The following is a 20,426-nucleotide window of genomic DNA, read 5'->3' as shown; positions in this document are numbered from 1 at the left end:
TAAATTTTATGGTCTCCAATACAAAGTTGTTATTAAAGTTCTGTGACTAGATGAGATCATCAAGGGATGCTTATACAGTCATGCGTCGTTTAGTAAGTGAGATATGTACTGAGAAACGTGGTGTTTTGTCATTGTGCGATCATCATAGAATGTACTTATACAAATCTGGATGGTATAGCCTACTTCACAGCTGGACTATACGGTACTAATCTTATGGGGCCACGTTGTATATGCGGTCCATCATTGACCGAAATGTCATTACGCAGCTCATGACTGTATAGAGAAGAGAAAAGATCTGCATACTGAGCATTGGCCTCAACATGATTCCAGATGCTGCAGAGTTGAATATTTTAATGATAATTTTTATATAATTGTACTAATGGTATTAGTAAATATGTAAGCGACCTGAAGTTCTTTTTAAAATAACTTGTTTAAATAAAAATGAGTACATTTAAATTATTAATTGAATCACAACTAGTACTAGTGCCACAAAGATATTTCAATATTTTGATAATTGTTTGGGAAGAAGTTTGTAAAACACAGGTGTATTGGAAAGAATCCTGTCCTATGGTCACAGCTTTAGTCCTCATTATTAGCCAAGAGCTTTTTTTTTTTTTTAATTTTTTGTTTATTGCAGTAACATTGGTTTATAACATTGTAAAAATTTCAGGTGTACATCATTGTACTTCTATTTCTGCATGGACTACATCATGTTCACCACCAAAATACTAATTACAACCCATCACCACACACATGTACCGAATTATCCCTTTCACCCTCCTCCCTCAAGCTTTTAAGTGAGTCTTTTAACTTCTCTATGCCTTTTTCGTCAGGAAAAGATTGTTCTTCATCAGGAAAAGATTGTTCTTCATCAAATGTCCTTAGATTTTGCACATGGGAGAGTATACTAGTTTTTTTTTTCCCAGAGGAAAACATGCCCCAAAGGGCATTCTACAGCTATACACTTTGGAAGTGGCTTAACATGAGAATTTTGTCTATTTTTGACACTTACCTGACGCACAGAGGAGTGTGTTGAAAGTTTCCTCCTTTTCTATTCCTTCAGGCTTTGTATTGAAAGAAAAAATCAAAAAGTAAAGTAATACTGAATGTACAGGAGAAAAATCAATCAATTTAAAATAGAGGAGGAAATAGTGAAAAATTGAGTTGTGGATTCACCCACATTCATGGGAATGAAATTATGTTATATGATAAGGCCTCTGAGACTCAGAGAAGGTATACTTGCACACCTCAACTAGCAAGGGCTTGACTACAGTGTCCTTCTGTCCAAGTGCTGGGACCTCAGGCACCTCACTGCCACACAATTCCAGAGACTGCAGGGCTTCCGCAGTAGCTGTGAAATTCACCTTTCCTGAGGGATAAGACGCTCAAGGAGTTAAACAGTGATTCTACATTGAATCGTTTCTTTTTAAGTTTCCCTAATCTGTATAATGGGTTTTTTTCAATGGATCATTGTTAAAGAGGAGAAAAAAACATGTATCTGGGTCAGAGTGGAAAGCAAATCATTACAAGATCAGAAATAGGATTTGTCAACAACTTTACCACTCACCCAGTGACTTTGGGGTCACAGCCCAGGACACAGTTTTCCGCCCATTTCCACAGACACAGTGAGAGTCTTCATTCTTCTCTACTGGGATGGCCGAGAAGGCAGGAGAGACCTCCAGCTGCACGGTGACCTGTCCCCCATACCCACCCACAAGTTTGAGAAAGGACATACGTGGAGGGTCAGTAATAAGGGAAAGAAGCATGAAAGGCCAGTGCATACTAATTGAGAGGCTCTGAGAAATTATTCACACAAGATAGACCCTGTCAAATATTTTGTAGTTTAGAAGTTTGCAATGAGGGAATTGAAAAATTTGTAGTTTAGATGTTTTTAATCAGGGAATTAGGAAAAAGAATTAGGATAAATTCCTAGGATTTAAGCTTGTGCCAACACAAGGAAGAGATGTTTTCTTTAGTCAGAGTAAAAAAATTAAGTAAGCAGGTGGAAATAATGTCTGACTTTAGGAATACACAGGTAATATAGAGTCTCAAATGAATATAACCTTACCACCTTGACTTGTCAGGTAGCTTTGCTCTTAGTACCTATTCCATTCCAAAATTAGGCTACATCATATTCAGTTATGATTTACCAGAAAATTACCTAGGAAACCTGGGTAATGAATGGTGATTGTGTTCCTTCCTTCTGTTTTCACTCACTTCCAGAGAAGTGCCCTTACCCGAATGCAGTGGAATAAATAGTTGAAGACAGTGGCTTTGAGTGTAAAGGCCTCTCCTCGCACCACAGAGTAGGGGAGAGTGAGTTCCAGGAAGAAGGGCTGGAAGGCTTGAAAAGAGATGATGGGTGAGAGGCCAAGCCCTGTAGCTTCGGACAAGCAGAGTACGCTGGCCTTCCACTCCGTGATGGTGTCAGGGACCTGCTTTGCCAACTCACTTCCACCTGATGAACTAGTAAAGGGAAAGAGAGCAGGAGAGTGAATGTATCCCTTTTCTTAGCCTGGACCACAGCTGACCCTAGAGCATGATAACTTAGTAACCTAGTGTGTTAATGCTAATCTTAATATACGGTTTGGCATTCCTAGTGAGGTCTCTGAAAGTTTTTCTTTTCTTTTTAGGAGAGAGGGTAGTTTTCTGCTTTCTATTATTTTAGGTATCTCAGGACCAAATTAGAAAAAAATCTGCATTGTTTAGCTATGAGATAAATGAACTATGAACCCAGATATTTACTAAAAAGGAGTGGAGCAGAACTGAAAGGACCAGGAGCCAAGATTAACACCAAAATCATAGAGGAGGATGCAAATCTCCAAAACTAAATTCCAGGCAACACACAACTTACTCAAGTGGCACTAAGTCCCAGATCCAAGTCTCAGGGAAATACTTCCGGATGGTCTCTTTCACTTCCGTGGCCGGAAACTCTTCTCTCCTTGTCATTGGATAACCTGCTCTAGCACCATGTGCTAGAGCTAAGCCTTGTGGAACTGCTATGGACAGACAACACACAGGGCCCGATGTGAACCTCATTTTTATCATGAATTTCTTATAGTTGCCTAATTTCTCAGGTAGAATAAGGTCATTTGCTCAGGGAATGTTTATTATTGGAACAATTTAACCTGCCAGTTTGCTATTTTGCTCACTTATCTATTTGTCCTGTAGGAAGGCTAATCCTATTGCTTCTTCAAATAGTCTGGAGGTAAATGTATTCTTCTCTAGAAATGAAAACAAATGTAGCTCCCCCTAAGCTGATTATTCAACTGGTGAAGAGAAGAATAAAGAGTAATTTAATACACCAAATATTGCTTTTACACTGATATAATGACCATATGTTCTCCATTTGCAGTGAGAATCAAACAAGAGGAATGGATGGTAGCCACAGCAAGAGGATTTCAGGAATGATTTTTTATTTAACAGTGAATGAGATATGGAGACATAATAGGATATAGTAAAGTATGTGTTATAGACAGCAGACTCAATAAAAGACAGAAAATAAACTTTAGATTGGCCAGAAAGGATTTTACCAAAGTAGAACTTCAGGTGATCATTGAAGGATGAGAAACAGAGAATGAGAAAGGCATTCCAAGGACGTGGCTACACAGGAAGGCACACAGAGGTCAGAAGGGATGCTCCAAAGGGATGATGAAAAACTTAGCCCTCCGGAGTGGAATGTCTATTTTAGGAGTGTGTTTAACATAGGTGAGTAAATAGTAAGTGTCATTATATAAGAAAACATCATGAAGACTAGGAAAAATAAATTAGATCTGTTAAGGCAGGAGTTAGCTTGATTAAAAAAAAGTGATACTCCAGAGATCAGAAGATAGATAAAGATAATATGAATAAATACATAAATATATATATGATATATGTATGCATATATACAGTATATATGTAAAATAATAGAATTGGACATGCTCTTTTAAAACATTAAGTACAACAGTTCTGTGAATTCTGGAAGTAGTAACTATGTATGAGAAATAAGTAACATGGTAAAAGCAATATTGAAGGGTGATATGCCTCTCATAATACAAGAAATAGATGAAAGTGGAGAAAACTGGAGGGAAGGAAGGTAAATTAGCATGGTTTTTAAGTAATTTGGTTATGAAACAATGAGGAACGGGACTAAGGTGTAACTGAAAATGAGAAAGAAAGAATGGAAAGGTGACAAATACCGAATGCAAAATTTGTATAGAGTTTTACAGAATGTTTGGAGAAGAATGTAATGATGGTACTCTGTTTTCGGGTTTTCTTGCTCATTCCATCACCATATTTTCTCTTAGGGTTGGAAAAAAAATATACACTTGGTATTAGGAGGGATATGAAAATACAGTAAATATTTTTCAGGTTTTTTTAAACAAAAAACATGCTATTCCATGGCATGATGTATTTTCACAATTATATTTTTTTCATTTTATGCTCACAACACCTCAGTGACCTTAATGTTGTCATTCCAACTTTAGATATGAAGAAATTGAGCCTCCAAAAGGTTAAATGAGTCTGCAAATTTTCAAAGTCACATATGTCGTACCAGGTAAGGGTAGGATAAGACCATGTCTGTTTTCTCTTAGCATAGTGTTCTTTTTTCACTATACAGAATTTTCTTTCTGTTGAGAGAATATTCTTATTCATTCCTCTGTTTTCGACTAGAACTTTATTCTTTGTCTTATAATTTCTACTGTATTAAAAATACGTGTTTATTTTATTTTTAAAGAACACTTTACACCACCACATTTCTTTTTGAAAAGGAGGATTAGTAGACATCTGAGCATGCAGAGAGAAATTTCTCTAGGCCTGATAGCAGTAGAAAAGAAGACTCAGAATCTTTTCATCACTTCCAAGTATGCTTGAAACACACAAAGAGACTAATAGTATATCTGCCAAAAGTTGAATTATCTTCTTTTGTTCAGTATATCAAAATCACTTTGATTTCCAAGACAGAATATGACAGAGACAATATTCATATGATCCTTCACATTTCTCAGCCTCCCTTGCAGTTAGGGCAGATGTGAGATGTGCCACTTCCACTGCTGGCCATTAAACCCATGTGCAGACCTACACTTTTTTCCCCTCGAAAGGCACATTGGAGATGATGGAGTCACAAAATGAAAGCAGAATGGATATCCCTGCCTCGCTGATTGGTAGGGAGCTATTCTGGACAGCTACTGGACTCACAGGCAGATTTGTGTGAGAAAAAAATGCACTGTTACCCGCTTAGCTACTGAGATGTGGGGGCTTGTTTGTTACTGCAGTATAATCTATCTTACTGTGACTAATTTAGGTACCGAATCCATAGTGGCTAGGGAGGATTTGAGTAGTAAGAGTAGTGAAGGCTACGACAAAAAGTAGTTGATTTTGATTTCAGAGAGAGAGAGAAAAAAATAACAATTGCTTAAAAAATCCTATTTTTTAGGGGAAAAAATGTTATTTGAAGAAAATTTATCAAAAAGTTGCTGCAGAGGCACAACAGTCAATACTTAGAAAAATAGCTTTTTATCCCAACCAAATCTAGCAAAGCATCGCTTTTCTTTTATTATTCTAGCAAACAAATAAATCTCACCCTTACCTCCCACATAGGCCATAGGCACTCCTGGGTACGCCTGAGGCAGCTGACAAAAATGTGGCCTGTGGATCTTTGAGTTGGTAAAAATATTTAATCCTATAGACTGGAAGAAAATTAATTATTAAAGCATATTGTCAATCCAATCTTGAGACTGGAATATTTTCTTACATTTGTCTTATACTTTTGCTGGCATTATACACATAGCTCATAGGATCATCATGAAAATTCCACACTATAGACAAGAGAGCTATTTTGTAAAAGCCCAGTTCACCCAGTTAGTGAATGGGAGTGAGGATTAGAACCTACTTCTTCTGAGTCCTATTTCTGAATTTTGTCTGCTGTATGCTGATGCCTCTTTAATTATCTTTTGCATCCAGGAAACTGAGTATTTTAGCCTTGGATGTTTTCCCTTCCTTCCCTTCCCCCCCAAAAGACAAATATATATATATATATTTATTCTATATATGTAAATATATACATATACACCTTACGTCTTTATTGCAGAGAGTAATTATTTTATTTATTTTCATTTGAAATTGTAGGGTTGCATGTTGGAGATTTTTCTTCATAGTCTTAGGAAATTTTGCTTTGCTTCTGTTTTGTTGGAAAATATGCCTTTCCATGAATATCTATGTTCAACTCATCCCTTTTGTGATTTATCCTTTCCTCTTTTCTTTATCAGTTTCTTTTAACTAGTTTGAATCTCTGCATCCAAAACACCAGATGCCCACAGTAGCCTGCTGCTTAGAGCCCACCTGTTCCCCACTTCCTCTCTCTTCAACATTAGTCACAGTTAAACACTACTTGAAGCTGTCCTATCTCAGAGTACATGGGACACTGTGGGACTCGGAGGCATGGCTGTCAGTGGTGGTAGTGATATAGAATAGGGAGAAAGAAGCCAGAAATAAATGTTTAAAGATTAAACATTTAACCAATAAACCTAAAGAGTCTTCTTTCTATCCCTCCGCCACCAACTGATTTATGAATCTGGAGGCTCCAGAAGGGGGAGATTTAAATTGCTCTCAGCTAAGCTGTAGACCTCTATCAGAAGAATGACATATGTTTTCCTCAAGGTATGATGAGAGTTTTTAGTCCTTTCTGGTAGAGACAAGATTTAATCTCACAACCTGGATAAACTCCCCTTCCATAACTCTGCCTGGTTATAGTTAATCCTAAAGATACTCATTTTATCCAGCATACCTAAGCGTGCTGACATTTCTATCCCAAGTTTTGTAAGGCTGCTTTCAGTTTCCCTCAAATTTCACTGCACTAAAGGTGATGACTGAAGTATTGTACTTTGTGTATTCAGTCATTTACTCATTCACCACGCATTTATTGTACAAATGACTGATGTAATGGCTGCCATTAGGTACTCACCTTTCCAAGGGTGTCAGAGGCACCATGGAAAATGTTTTGTTTTTCTCACATATTACAGGGGAATATGACAGTGGTAAATAGCTTTGGGATCAACTTGGTTAAGGTTGTGGGCCCTAAACGTACATCACTTGTTGTTTAAGGTACCAGAGAAATTCATGATTGAACTTTGTATGTATACAAAGTTCTGTGCTTCTAAGTTTCAATATTTTTCTATTAGTCATAGCTTTGTTTTGGGGGGTGGAGCAAAATCAGATTCTAGAGCTTAGAAGTTCATTTGTTGTCCACTTTAACAAAGACTTAGAAGTCAATTTTGTTTGTGTTTTTAGGAAGAAGAATTACCTCAAAGATGCTGTAAGCATCATCATCATCATCCAGGATCCTCTTTGGTGTGTAAATGATTCCGTTGTGAGTTATGTCTTCTGCATGGATGCATTTTTCACCATCTTCATTCATGGGACCACTATATCTAATGCTAAGGAGACTCTTTCCTGGGAGCAAATTATAGACCTGCAAAATTGAGAGAACAAAGGGAAAACTCTTGTTTGTTTTTTTTAAATTTTATTTTAAGTGTAATAATGTTCAATCTGAGATTTAAAAAGTCATGGTGTTCATTTAACACTCCATGCCAACATTATAAAAAGCAACACAGATAATCATGCAGAGATATTAAAGTTTATGGATCCTAATCCTCTTGTTGTACAAAAGAAATTAATATATAGAGAAATCAAATTAATTGATCAAAGTCTCACAGCCCATTATTCTTACTTAGGTTGAGTAAGAATAAAACCCAAGTCTCCCATCTCCCCATCCAAATGCCTACTTTTAAAAGGAAGCAGAAAATGTGGACAGTACAGAGAAGCGTAATGAGAGAATAAGAGCCACTCATAATCCCGTCGCCCAGAAATAACCTCTGTAAATACTCGATTCATTTCCTTTTCCCATTTTATATGATTAAGTTATTACCAAGTTTTGTTTTTTGTTTTTGTTTTTTGTTCAGTCTACTATGTTAGGACCAAGTTTAGCTTGAGAAAAAACTAGATGCAGGGGCAACCTAGAAATAAATCAATTCCAGTTCAGTTTTTGCTCAGAGCATAGTGTAAGGCCATCTGCTCAGTCATATAGTGTTCAGTCCGTTAACCATACACTGGTCCATGCAGACTTCCTAATCTGGCTGCTGTCATGTCTTCTCTAGGCTGACTCAATAACCTCCTAATTGTTTCCATTCTTTCATGCTTGCTCTCTTACTCTCAGCAGCAAACGAGATCTTCTTAATAGATGAACCTATATTGTCGCTCTCCTGCTTAAAACGCCTCAGTGATTTACCGTTGCGTTTACTGTCCACTCCAGACTCCACTCCAAGCTAGCAGAGCTCATCATGATCTTCCTTACCTTGCATTCCACCTACAGCCTCTGCCACGCTCTTCTCTCACCACCACATATTAGGACAGTACCTTTTCCTTTGTAGAACATTCCAGGCTTATTCTGACCTCAAGACCTTCAGACATGCTGCTTTCATTCTTTGTAATGCCTGTCCCTGCCCCTCCAGTATCCGACAATCTAGGAAGACACCTCTAGTCATATAGCAAAAATTGTTCTACTCTTTTTTCTGTATCTAATTGCTTTTTCCTTTCATTATACTTATCAAAATCTGGAACTATTATATGTTTATATGTTTTTGTTGTTTGTTCGTTTTAATACATCACAAGACTAAAGTCTAAAATGGTCAAAGACTACATCTGATTGTTTACCATTAGAACTCCTATTCCCAGAGCACTATCCAGCCTGTAGTCAAGACGCAGTGAATACTTGTTAAATAAGTAAGCGGACTGTGAAGCCTATAAACTATAGGGCCTTTTTGAAAGTGATTCATTATAAGAGACATCTTTAAAAGACAAGTTTGAATGGAAATTCGCTTTTGTTCATACTTAAGACCAGTGAGTAAGTGCTTGGATTTGAAGGAAAGCTTAAAAATCTGGCATTTCACATACTACCTTGAAATGTGGTGTGTTAGAAGTAGCAGTAAATGAAATTTGGTTGGAATTCCACCTTTAAAATATATTTTTGGCATGCTCTTTCTATAGTTGCTTAATCTATCTTAGCTATGTTTTTTTCATTCACAAAGTTAAGGTAATAATAACCACCTTAAAGAATTATTATTCATTTATGCATTCAGTAAAAATGTGTTGAGCATCTTCTATACGTAAGGTACTGTGCTAGGCACAGGGAGTATAGTGGTAAGCAAGACTGCTCCCTTCCTGAGAAAATATTATAACACAGAATGAAATGAGATGATATATGTAAAGCACATTGTGCAATGTCTTTGTGGAACTCAGTTGAATTCTAACTCATATATAACTTATAACATTATGCCTCACACTCTAAGGAACTTGTCTTTTCCAGTTATAACTTCCAACTTCTAAAAATGGTCTTATCATGCGTGCATTTTCTCATTCAAGACAGAAATGGGACTCACTGATTGAGGTGAGAGCTCGGCTTCAGGCTTCATTAGCAGAACACTCTGGTCTACTGCACGGAGGGCACAGAGGGAGTGAGGAGTGGCTGTGACCCTCAGGTTGGTGTCTGAGGCTGGCAGGCCCTGGGCTGAGGAGAAGCTCAAATTTACCTGTAAAGAGGGTATGATTATAGCAGCAAATATTCTAATTATTACAATCTCAAAATTCTCTTCTACCCCAGGCTAGGACTGATCCTTTCAACACTTCCTTTCTCTTCATCCATTTTACAGCGAGATTAAGAGGGGAAGCTGCCTAGAGACTATCAGTTAACCACCTCTGGAATAAACTGGAAATGTGGTTCCAGTTAATTCAGGTTTCCCACTCCTTATATAACTGGTCTATATCTAGACCTTATATAACTGAACTATAAATTGGTTTTGGTCACAACAAACTAGAATCCTGACTGGGAATGTGAGAACACACATGCTAACTGAGATACATACTTTGCTGTAGCTGCCCTATCTCCGTGCAGTGTTTTTGTGATGAATGCATGTAGTTTGCATGGTGCTGTGAAAAAAATCACACTCCACCTCTGAGACCAGCCAACTGGTCTCCTCCAGTTGGCAGTCTTAGTCACCTCAGATTCTAACACAGTGTAGTATTGTTTATCAGTATCAGGGATTTATTGGGTCGTTTAAAAAATTAAACATGTAATATGCATCCTAAGAGCTGATAAAATTTTTAAAAACTGTGAGTAAAGAATAAGAACTACAAACTAATGAAAAATTGCACATAATTTTTTCAGAGATTTGATTCTGCTTTGACCAGTAGAAATTCATTGGTAAGTGAATCTATTGTTTCCTTATGTTTGTGTAAACATTTTTTGAGTAGATTCTGAGTTTTATTTTGTATTAAAATATAAAATAAAATAATTTAGAATTTAGTTACTGCAGTAGCATCATGTAACTTTCTAGGTTCTTGAACTGAAAGCTGGTTTGGATTGGAATAAAATGTCAGTGCATTTAGTTAAATAATATTTGACTTGGATTGCTGAATTTACTATGATAATCCTGATATGTGGTCTACTGAATTAATGTGACAGTTTGGATTCATGTATCATGAGATATATATTAAAAAATAATTCATTGATTTATCCTCAAGATGCTGTATTATTCACCTCTATAATTCAATATATTGTGAAAACACTGCTTATGGAGAATTCTATTTTAAACATGTTTGTTTTTATTTTTGGAAAATTTAACTTCATTAAAATATGTGTGTTAATGTCCATGTCAAATGAACAAGTGAGTTATTTGGGATTATAATCAACTGAAAATACTGTTAACCAAGAAATGAATATGTTAGAAAATGTAAAGTATTTTACTGGTATGAGAACCAAAAAAGAACTTTAAGGCATATTTTGAGAGTTTGTACCTATCTATATTAATCAATGTTATCCTTAATGAATAATTACATCCAGTTGAGAATGACACGTAATTTAAATTGTTACATAGTATTTAATGTGTATACTAAATCCGTTATTTGTAAAGTAAAAAAGAGGTACATGTAGTTTGAATAGAAAACAGTTTTTCTCTACCCTAATTAAGATTGAAAAAAATAAAGTATATTGGTTTCAAGGAACACACATCTCAAACTGGCCGGGATCCTCCCTCACATAGTTTGTGCATCAGCCTGTCAGGATGTCTAACTTCTAGGATCTTTAATTTTTAACTTTAATAGCTCTCTTTTCTAAGATTTTGTGGTAAATAAAAAATAGTCAACTTTCCTCTAAATACTGCATAAATCTTCATTTATATTACTTTGGTTTTTTTCTTTTTGCTGAGGAAGATTTGCCCTGAGCTAACATCTGTGCCAGTCTTCCTCTATTTTTTAGTATGTGGGCCACCAGCACAACACGGCTGCTAACAGAGCAGTGTAGGTCCACACCTGGGAACTGAACCCAGGCTGCCGAAACAGAGTGTGCTGAACTTAACCACTAGGCCACAGGGGCTGGTCCAATATTTTACTTAGTTTTTCATAGCATTTCTCCACTTCTGATCAATGATAATTTAAAAGGTATTTGACATGAAGTGATTGAATATAACGTCCATGGACTTTTGCTTCTGTGTGGAAGTTGTATGGTGTTACACCAGAGTTGTCATATGTTTTGCACCAGAAAGAGACCACTGCTGGAATGAGTAAAGTGTGCTGGAAGCTGTAGCATAACATGGCCATTCCAAAGTTTAACAAACAACTGACTACCCCTGTTTAGCAATAAGGGCATTGAAACTCAAAGCAGGAATCTCTTCTAGGTTCATATGAAACACACAGAACATCCAAACAGAACAGAAACTATCCTCTTGAAAACCTGCCCAGGTTTAACAGCATTCTTTAGTAAGATGGAGTTGAAAATTTATATCAGAATCTGCTGTGTGTTTTTCTTAGATCATTGTATTTTAAAAAAGAATAATCTAAATATAGTTCTCACTGCAGAAATGTTCACTTGCTATAAATGCATATTGTTTTAATCTCCATAAAATCCATGGTAAAGAGTCCTTCTAGATGTATTTTTAAAAAGATATCTGAAGTCAGTGGGTCCTATCTGATTGTTAGTGTTAAGATTAAAGCACCAAATTCTGTTGGGAAAAAGCTTATTTATATTTCAGTGGGCTTCTCATTACAGCTATGTATTCTTTGAAAATATAAGAAGATCCCATTTGCAATTATGTTAGATTTTTATACTATAATCATTATTAGAGTGCCCAGGCTATGTTTCTTGAAATGGAGTACATATATGTACTCTTGTTCTGTATGCTCAAACTGGATTTAAACTCACAATAACTTACTGATTTCTGCAGTAGTATATGGAGGTATGTCATGGGAGTATTATGGGATAAAGCTGACATATCCTTGTGAAGCATCATTTTCACTTGAAAAATTTGGAAACAAAACATTTCAAATTTAAAACTATTAAAAGTTTATAATGAAATAGATTTTGAATTCCACACAAATTTTAAGATAAAACAAGAGACTTCAAAAACTGTGCTTGTGGCCGCCTACATTGGACCACTCCACTAGACCTCTCGGTATGGTATCACTCTCTGGCTTTAGAGGTCCTTTGGAGGAAAGTTTTAGGAACACCATATGGCAGTCTTTTAATGTGCATTTGTTGTTAGTGCTGTTGAGTCGATTAGGACTCCTAGCGACCCTGTGTACAGTAGAACGAAACCCTGCCTGGTGTTTTTGTGACATCCTCTCACCTTCTGGTGCTATCAGACAATGCTCCACTGCTATTCATAGGGTTTTCATGGCCAATTTTTTCGGAAGTGGGTGGCCAAGTCCTTCTTCCTAGTCTATCTAGTCTGGAAGCTCCACTGAAACCTGTCCACCATGGGTGACCCCGCTGGTATTTGAAATACCACTGGCATAGCTTTCAGCATCACAGCAACATGCAGCTGCCACAGTATGACAACCAACAGATAGGTGGTGTGGTTGCCTGAGCTCTGAATCTTAACCACTAGACCACCAGGGCTGGCTTTTAATGTACATAACTTCCTTATTTTCCATATTTCAAAAAAGGAGATGGATAAAAGAACTGGGCTTAAACAAAATACCCACCTTATTGGCAAAACAATTTTCAATCTCGAGTTTCTCAGCATCTGCAACAATTTCTCCATTAGGTAAAATAGTATAAACAAGCAACTGAGCCGTAGGAGCAATGTATGATTCCACTTGAAAGGAGAAGGAAAATACCCCTTTCACTGGAAAATAAAGTTCAAGATAATAGATTAGAAAGAAGGAAGAGTTCTCAACTTGATAAATAAGAGGTTCTCAAATTATTTAACTTGTTCTCATTTGGAGCATCCTGAAGAAAAGACTTGCATTTATATCATTGTGCTTATAGTAGTATTCAATAGATAGATGCTGAACTAATGACATTTTTCCTTAAAGACGTAGATTAAATAGTTCATTTCCTCTGCTTAAATAGGAAAAAACATTTAGTGCATGTCTCTATTTGTAGATTAAAAAAATATTTTTTAAGAAAGAAGTGAAGAGAGAAGAACTTCTAGACATCTTTAATTATCTCTATCTATGATCCAAATCAGCACAAATCTTGTCATGTGCATGAAGACAATTCAAAGGACACAACACAGTCTCTACCTTCAGGTCATTTACAATACAGCAGAGACACAGGTACAAATAATCACATACAAAACAAGGTATGCCTCTGATTATGACAAAAGAATTCTGTGTATTTATCTTAGTGTTTGTTTTCTGTGTGAACTACATAGTGCTTATATAATGTATTTGCTTAATTTTCTCATAAATCTGCTAAGTTTGATGTTTGTGGCATAAAATTCTTTAAAAACGATAACCTTCTTGTATCTATAGAAGATTTGAGGGCAGCTTGTGGTGAAAATACACAAAAATAACAAGGTCAAAATAAATTTGAAACCATTAGAAAGGTGGATTTCTGGAGCAGGGTTAAACATAGGCAGGAATTAATTTTATTAAGAAACTGTAACAAAATGGTTATGTATTAGAATAATGAAATTTAGCACTAAGTTTTCTAGAAGTCAAAAACAAATGGAAAAACAACCATTTACATAGTTATCATTAAATAAAATGAAGTGTATTTTTTCTTCAGAAGAGAGACACTTCCTTCTCCTCATTCCACCTCTCTAGGTATTCAATCCATATAGGACTTAAACTCTATTACAGGAACTAATTTTGAAGAAATTGCTTTATTAGACAGTTTGGTTTTGATATGCTATTAGGAACAACCTTACCTGCTCTAGAAATGTCAATATAATGTTCAATCCCATAAAAATCAATGACTAAATAGAAATTTAGAGCGAATGTTCCATATTTGGGTGAATGTATTCAGTTTTTTTTAAGCAATAGAAAACATTTAGTAAGATAGATTTTATACGTCTAAGAGATTTTTCAGACCTAAGAGGAACATATGTTGAGCAGGGTTTCAGAGTGGTGGACGTTGCATCTTTATCATGGCCTTGATAGTCTCGTGCTGACTGAAAAATGGAATGACTAGAAAAAAAGGAAGCTTTCATCTACAAGTAGAGTTAGAAGAAATTTAATAGGAGGCTAAGCTAAAATTCAAAGAATTACAAATAAATTTGAGATTTTGAATACAAACTAAAATTCATGATTAATTATCAAGGTATATTGAAACAAGATTTATATGACTATTTGAAATAAAAGTTGTAAATAATTGGGTTAGGTGACTAATTAAAAATCAGTTTTCATTTAGAAGATTCTAAAGGCTAAGGTGCAATGCTTGCTTCATGTTATGTTGAACTGTTTAAATAAAAAGAGATAAAGGGCAACTAGAGAAATATAATAGACTGAGATGAGACTCTTCTTGGCACAGTAGTTTGTCTTGAGCAAATTGAGACACTGTTCTGGCTACCAATTTTCCCATTTGCAAAATAAACAAACTGGACTAATGATCTCTAACTTCTTCCATTCAGATTTTTAAGAAAGAATGGGATTTGTTCAAACAGAAAAGCAGAAGAGCACTTGAAAATATAACATCTTGAGGGCATGGACCATGTTTCATTGATGCTTTTATCCAAAACTCCTATTACAGAGATGTTTCAAGGTGGGAAGATATACTCTCTTCAAATATAGTTCTGAGGGGGAAGATTTTTCAAAGTTTAGCTGTCATAAATTATAAATCCTTCATTTATGAATTTAAAAATATTTGTTGTGTATCCACTTTGTGTCAGGTACTAATATAAGAAATTATGTTTCGGAGATAAAAGACAAACACAATCAATACATAGTCTTTGTTTTTTCCTGGAGATATTGATGCGCCTGGGGTGAATGGGCTTTTTGATCTTTCTAAATATGCCTTGTTAATAAAAATTGCTGTAGTAAAATGATAGCCTATAACTACTCAAATGAACAGAAAAAAAGGAAGGTACTTACGAGATTTAGCCTGAGGACGTGTAATAAATAAATAGAGCAAATGTACTTATCTTTTTTAAAGGAACCTTTTCTTGAAAAGTTAATTATTCTTCCTTGGATAACAGAAATCAATAGATATTTATGATTCAAAGAAATCCAGAAGGAAAGTGTGATCTAAGATACAGAAATGCTATGAACCAACTGGAACTAAGTGGCATTTAGAAAATACTTCACTTAATAGCCGAAGAATGCAAATTCTAACATTTATAAGATAGACCATATTTTTTGCCATAACACGTATTTTAATACTTTTAAAAGAATTAGAGTCATACAATCTAGAGTATAAAATGAAAAAATGATATTGTATTCATTAAATTCTACAGGCAAGAAACAAGCTGATAAAACTATTCAGCTGCAGACGTGTTATCCTTCTTCAAAAAGAAAGGATGATTCCGAGAGTGGAGCCGTTAGCCCAAAGGGCAGAGACATGAACCAAAGAGGATTATTCCCAGGCCTAATATTGTTTGCCAGCTGGGTTTTAAAATTTCTTTGGCCTGATGACCCTTTTTGACCTAGAATAGATTATACTCAGGGCCTCACCAATACCTAATTTAAATGATTGAAATGATATTTGGGACTTTCGAGTTGATGAGACTTAGAAGAGATTTTGGACTTAATGCTATAATGGATTGAACCTTTTAGGGATGTTGAGATGGGGTGAATGCATTTTGCATGCGGGATGGCTGTAAATCTTTGGGGCCAGGGGACAGTTTATGGTAGGCAGAATAATGACCCGCAAAGATATCTGTGTCCTAATCTCAAAAACTTGTGAATGTTACTTTCTATATAACAAAAGGGACTTTGCAGATACGATTAAGTCAAGAAACTTGAGATGGGAAGATTATCCTGGGTTATCCAAGTGGGCCCAATGTAATCATAATGCTCTTTAGAAGAGGGAGGCAGGAATGTAAGAGAGAGATTTGAAGATGGTGTGCTGCCGGCATTGAAGATAGAAGAAGGGGCCATGAACAAGAAATGCAGGAAATCTTTGGAAGCTGGAAAAGACGAAGAAACAGGTAACCCCCTAGAGCTCCAGAAGGAATGTAGTCCTGTTGACACCTTGATATTAGCCCAGTGAGACTTCTGACCTCCAGAACTGTAAGATAATAAATTTGTGTGGTTTTAAGCCAGACAGTGTGTGGTGAGCTATTACAGCAGCAATAGGCGACTCATACAAAAATACACACAGTAAAATTGTTCTGTGGTGATTTTCTGCATTTTTCAATTGTTTTCTGCATTTTTAACACATTTAATTATAGAATGCATATATTTTATTTTAGGAATAAAATTTAAAATATAGAAATGCTATAAAAAGAAGAAAGAAATACTAAATGCACTAAAATAAGCCTAGTATGTCATCCTTTTGTGTCAGCTTTCTCATTTTTGGTTGATGGAGGAAGGCTGGTGACCATTTCCTCTACATGGAAATAACTTTGTCTTGCTAAATTGTTCAGGATTTGACAACATGAGAGAAACAAAAAAGTACTTACTGTCTTGTTCAATGGACAACACATAGATTCCTGATTGGACAATGCTTCCTCTTGCTTTGATCTGAAAACAGAGGGAAATGCATTCATTAGCATTTTAATGGGTACATAATAAACTTACTTAAACACATTTATAATATATAAATAAACAACAATCTCCTAACTCCAACCCAGAAGTTATTTTTGATCACTAAATTACTCTTCCAATATTTTTGTACATGTATAGTTACACACGTTAAATAAAAAACATACAATTTTACGTTTTACTATTTTACTTAATATTTACTATATATCTTTAATATTAATATTGAATATTTACATATTCTTCCAACAAATATTTTGAACATCTATTATATGCAAAGCAATATATAGTGGAAGTAGCTATAACATATATGTAAGTATTCTCTACTGTTGTTTCTCTTTTTTGTTTTTTTTTTGTGAGGAAGATCAGCCCTGAGCTAACATCCATGCCAATCCTCCTCTTTTTGCTGAGGAAGACTGGACCCTGGCTAACATCTGTGCCCATCTTCCTCCACTTTATATGGGGTGCTGCCACAGCATGGCCTGACGAGCAGTGCATTGGTGGGTGGCCGGGATCTGAACCCGGGCCGCCAGCAGTGGACCGCACGCACTTAACCTCTACACCAAGGGGCCGGCCCCTGTTGTTTCTGTTTTTAAAAAACTAAATAGGGGCTGGCCCAGTGGCACAAGCGGTTACGTGTGTGCGCTCCGCTGCAGTGGCCCAGGGTTTGCCGCTTGGGATCCTGGGCGCACACCTACGCACCGCTTGTTAAGCCGTGCTGTGGTGGTGTCCCATATAAAGTGGAGGAAGATGGACACGGATGTTAGCCCAGGGCCAGTCTTCCTCAGCAAAAAAGAGAGGATTGGCATTGGATGTTAGCTTGGGGCTGACCCTCCTCACACACACAAAAAATAAAAATAAAAAAACTAAATATATTGATACTCTCCATGTACCAGGCACTCAACTAAATAATTTAGTTTTTAGATTTTATTTAATTTGCACTATAACCCCAGGAAGTATGTATAAGTACTGTTTCCAGGATTCAGGTGAGATGACTGATATTTCTCTTTACAGATGAGATTAGGTAAATTATCAAAAGTCATATAACTAGGAAGCATTAAAGCTAAGATTCTAACTACTGTTAATTTTTTTACTTTTTCATAGAATTTTTAAAAATATTATTTATAGTTAATGTTGCTGTAAAGAATTTCCTACACATAAATTTCTCTTCTTAAATTGACTTACTTGGGTAACTATCAGCTTTGAATATTTTAAATTTTGGGACATAAGTAGGTATATTGGCCTCAAAAGTATCATACCAATTTATTATATGCCTGTCAATGTACTTTTTCCCTGAAATTATACCAGTCACGAACTTTGTAAATTATTCAGAACCTTTATAGATGTAAAATGCTACTTCTTTATTGTTTTAATTTTTACTTTTACAATTAATGTCAAAATTGAATATTTTCCCAGAAGATTGTTTATAATTTTTATTTCCTGTTGAATAAGTTCTTGATTTTTGTCCTTAGCTTATTTACCTGCTGAGTTCTAAGAAAAACATTCTCTTCAACTAAGAAGGCATTTGTCATAGGTTCTTTCTCTCTCACTCAATAATTTTCCATTAGAAAAATAGGAAAAAAAACCCAATAATTTTCCACTGGAAAAATAGAAAAAAAAAACTTAAAAGTTTCAGTGGAGACCAGAGCATAAATGAGAAATTAAAGCATTAATAATTTGTTAGGAAGCAGCTTCTCTTCAAGCATAAAAACAAAAAAAATTTATATTGATATCTTATAAAAGGTATTACTTAGATAGGAACCCAATCTTTTCAGCGTCTACATAATTAGAAAGAAGTACAGTGGCTTTTACTCTTACCAAATAATAGAAGGTTAACTCTTTTTCCTCCTTCAGAATCTGTCCATTCAGGATGTAGTGTGCCCGGATCTCCTGGGTTTGCCCACAGGTCATAGTGCCAGCTACAGGTTCAAGGTGAACATAACTCTTGCTCGGGGAGAAAATATGCTTTGCAGTGTGCTGTGCTTGTGTATGAAATTCTTCAAGCCACCAGTTATCAAAACAGTGCTTATTCTGTTTGTAAGTCACCTAATGGAAGGAATAAATAAATATGCTATTTGTTATTAATACATATCATATATATATTGGTCACTCTCTGTCATTTTGAAGATTTTATATGAACCACGCTTACCTGGTTCCATTATAGGCTGCTTTCCCAAATAAAGCGTAATCTATGAATGACTTTCTCGTAAGTTTATTTAAGATTATGCTATACTGATTTAGTAGATATTATTCACTCACAATCAAGATCACTCAATTCCTTTTTCTTAATACCCTTATGGCTGTAAATTGCATAAGGCCATTTAAATATTCAACACAAAACAAAAATAGTGGTACACCAAAGAAACCAAGCAAAATCTAATTTTAATAAAATGGTAAAAATGTTAAATTTTTCAAGGGAATATGAAGATAATTTAATAAACATCTCCTGAAACTAAATCATCTTTTAAACAGGGTCTATCTAAAGTAAAAGTTTTTTGACAGAATTTTTTGTTTCTTATAATTTAGGTCTCCACATTGTTTAATTTCTATTTTACTCTTTACCATCTTATTTTTATCCTTGTATCCTTATCTTTATATATACCCTTCACTTATGTGGCCCCGGTGATCTCTTTATTTTTGGTCCCACATGCCCCTTTCTACTTACCATAACTGTAATGAAAGAAGATGTGAAGTTGGTGGTATCAATGGAAATGTCCACCAAACCATGCTCATTAGTAGTAAAGCTGGAATGGTACATATTTATACCCACATCAACAACTATTGTTTCATTGGGGATTGGCTGATCCTTCTCATCAACTAGAAGAACCTAGAAATATGAAAGTGTTAGCTGGTTTCACGTGTCATATAGCAATAACATCTTCCACTCTTTGTCATGTTCACCTTTTGACCTCTTGGCCGTTATCTTTTACTGAAGATCTTAGAATCTGAAAATAAGATTTGTTTTCTGGGCTCTAAACTATGACTTTTCTTTTTGATATTTCTATTTGTATATCTCATGAGCATTCAACTAAGAATATCCAAAGGTGGACTCATAATGTTACCCTCCCAAATTTTCTTTATGTCCTGTGTTCTCTATCTCAATGTAAGGTGCTTCTATTCATCCAATAGTTTCTGCAAGAATACTGAGGGCCTCTTTTCATCATTTTCTGTCTTTAACTGCCTATATCTTACCCATTGCCAAGTGCTATCTCTTCCCCTTTTAAGCATATTTCATTCCTATTTACTTCTCTCAAAATCCCAGTTAAAACCACAATATTTTTTACCCATTTGGTTTCCAATAGCTTTCTATTTAATCGTATGCAATCCACCCTCTTGCTGCTTCATCCTTGCTTCAAACTGGTCTCTCTATAGCCTGAGCTAGTCTGACCGTGTTACTCTTCTTAAAACCTCCAGTAACTTAACCCAAAATTCTGAACTTATCCTAAAAGTCCCTTAAAGATCTGTTC

At 35.5% G+C, this 20,426-nt stretch overlaps 1 protein-coding gene across 1 annotated transcript in view; it reads right to left on the bottom strand.

The window, feature by feature from the left end:
- The window catches only part of LOC101406482 (pregnancy zone protein-like), a 49,941-nt gene that overhangs the window by 9,693 nt on the left and 19,822 nt on the right, over window positions 1–20,426 (bottom strand). The window contains exons 11-22 of the mRNA XM_014793845.2: window positions 19,625–19,786; window positions 18,778–19,005; window positions 16,881–16,941; window positions 13,018–13,160; window positions 9,420–9,569; window positions 7,286–7,453; window positions 5,573–5,672; window positions 2,855–2,999; window positions 2,238–2,466; window positions 1,568–1,694; window positions 1,248–1,369; window positions 1,013–1,064 (exon numbers count right to left, since the gene is read on the bottom strand). Coding sequence (XP_014649331.2) covers window positions 1,013–1,064; window positions 1,248–1,369; window positions 1,568–1,694; window positions 2,238–2,466; window positions 2,855–2,999; window positions 5,573–5,672; window positions 7,286–7,453; window positions 9,420–9,569; window positions 13,018–13,160; window positions 16,881–16,941; window positions 18,778–19,005; window positions 19,625–19,786 — 1,687 coding nt within the window. The remainder of the gene's footprint in view (window positions 1–1,012; window positions 1,065–1,247; window positions 1,370–1,567; window positions 1,695–2,237; window positions 2,467–2,854; window positions 3,000–5,572; window positions 5,673–7,285; window positions 7,454–9,419; window positions 9,570–13,017; window positions 13,161–16,880; window positions 16,942–18,777; window positions 19,006–19,624; window positions 19,787–20,426) is intronic.

Source organism: Ceratotherium simum, chromosome 17, assembly GCF_057802395.1.
Source record: "Ceratotherium simum simum isolate JZ-2026a chromosome 17, ASM5780239v1, whole genome shotgun sequence".
In the NCBI taxonomy this organism is placed as follows: domain Eukaryota; kingdom Metazoa; phylum Chordata; class Mammalia; order Perissodactyla; family Rhinocerotidae; genus Ceratotherium; species Ceratotherium simum.
The sequence above is the reverse complement of the archived record's forward strand: the minus strand, read 5'-3'. Positions and strand labels throughout refer to the sequence as shown.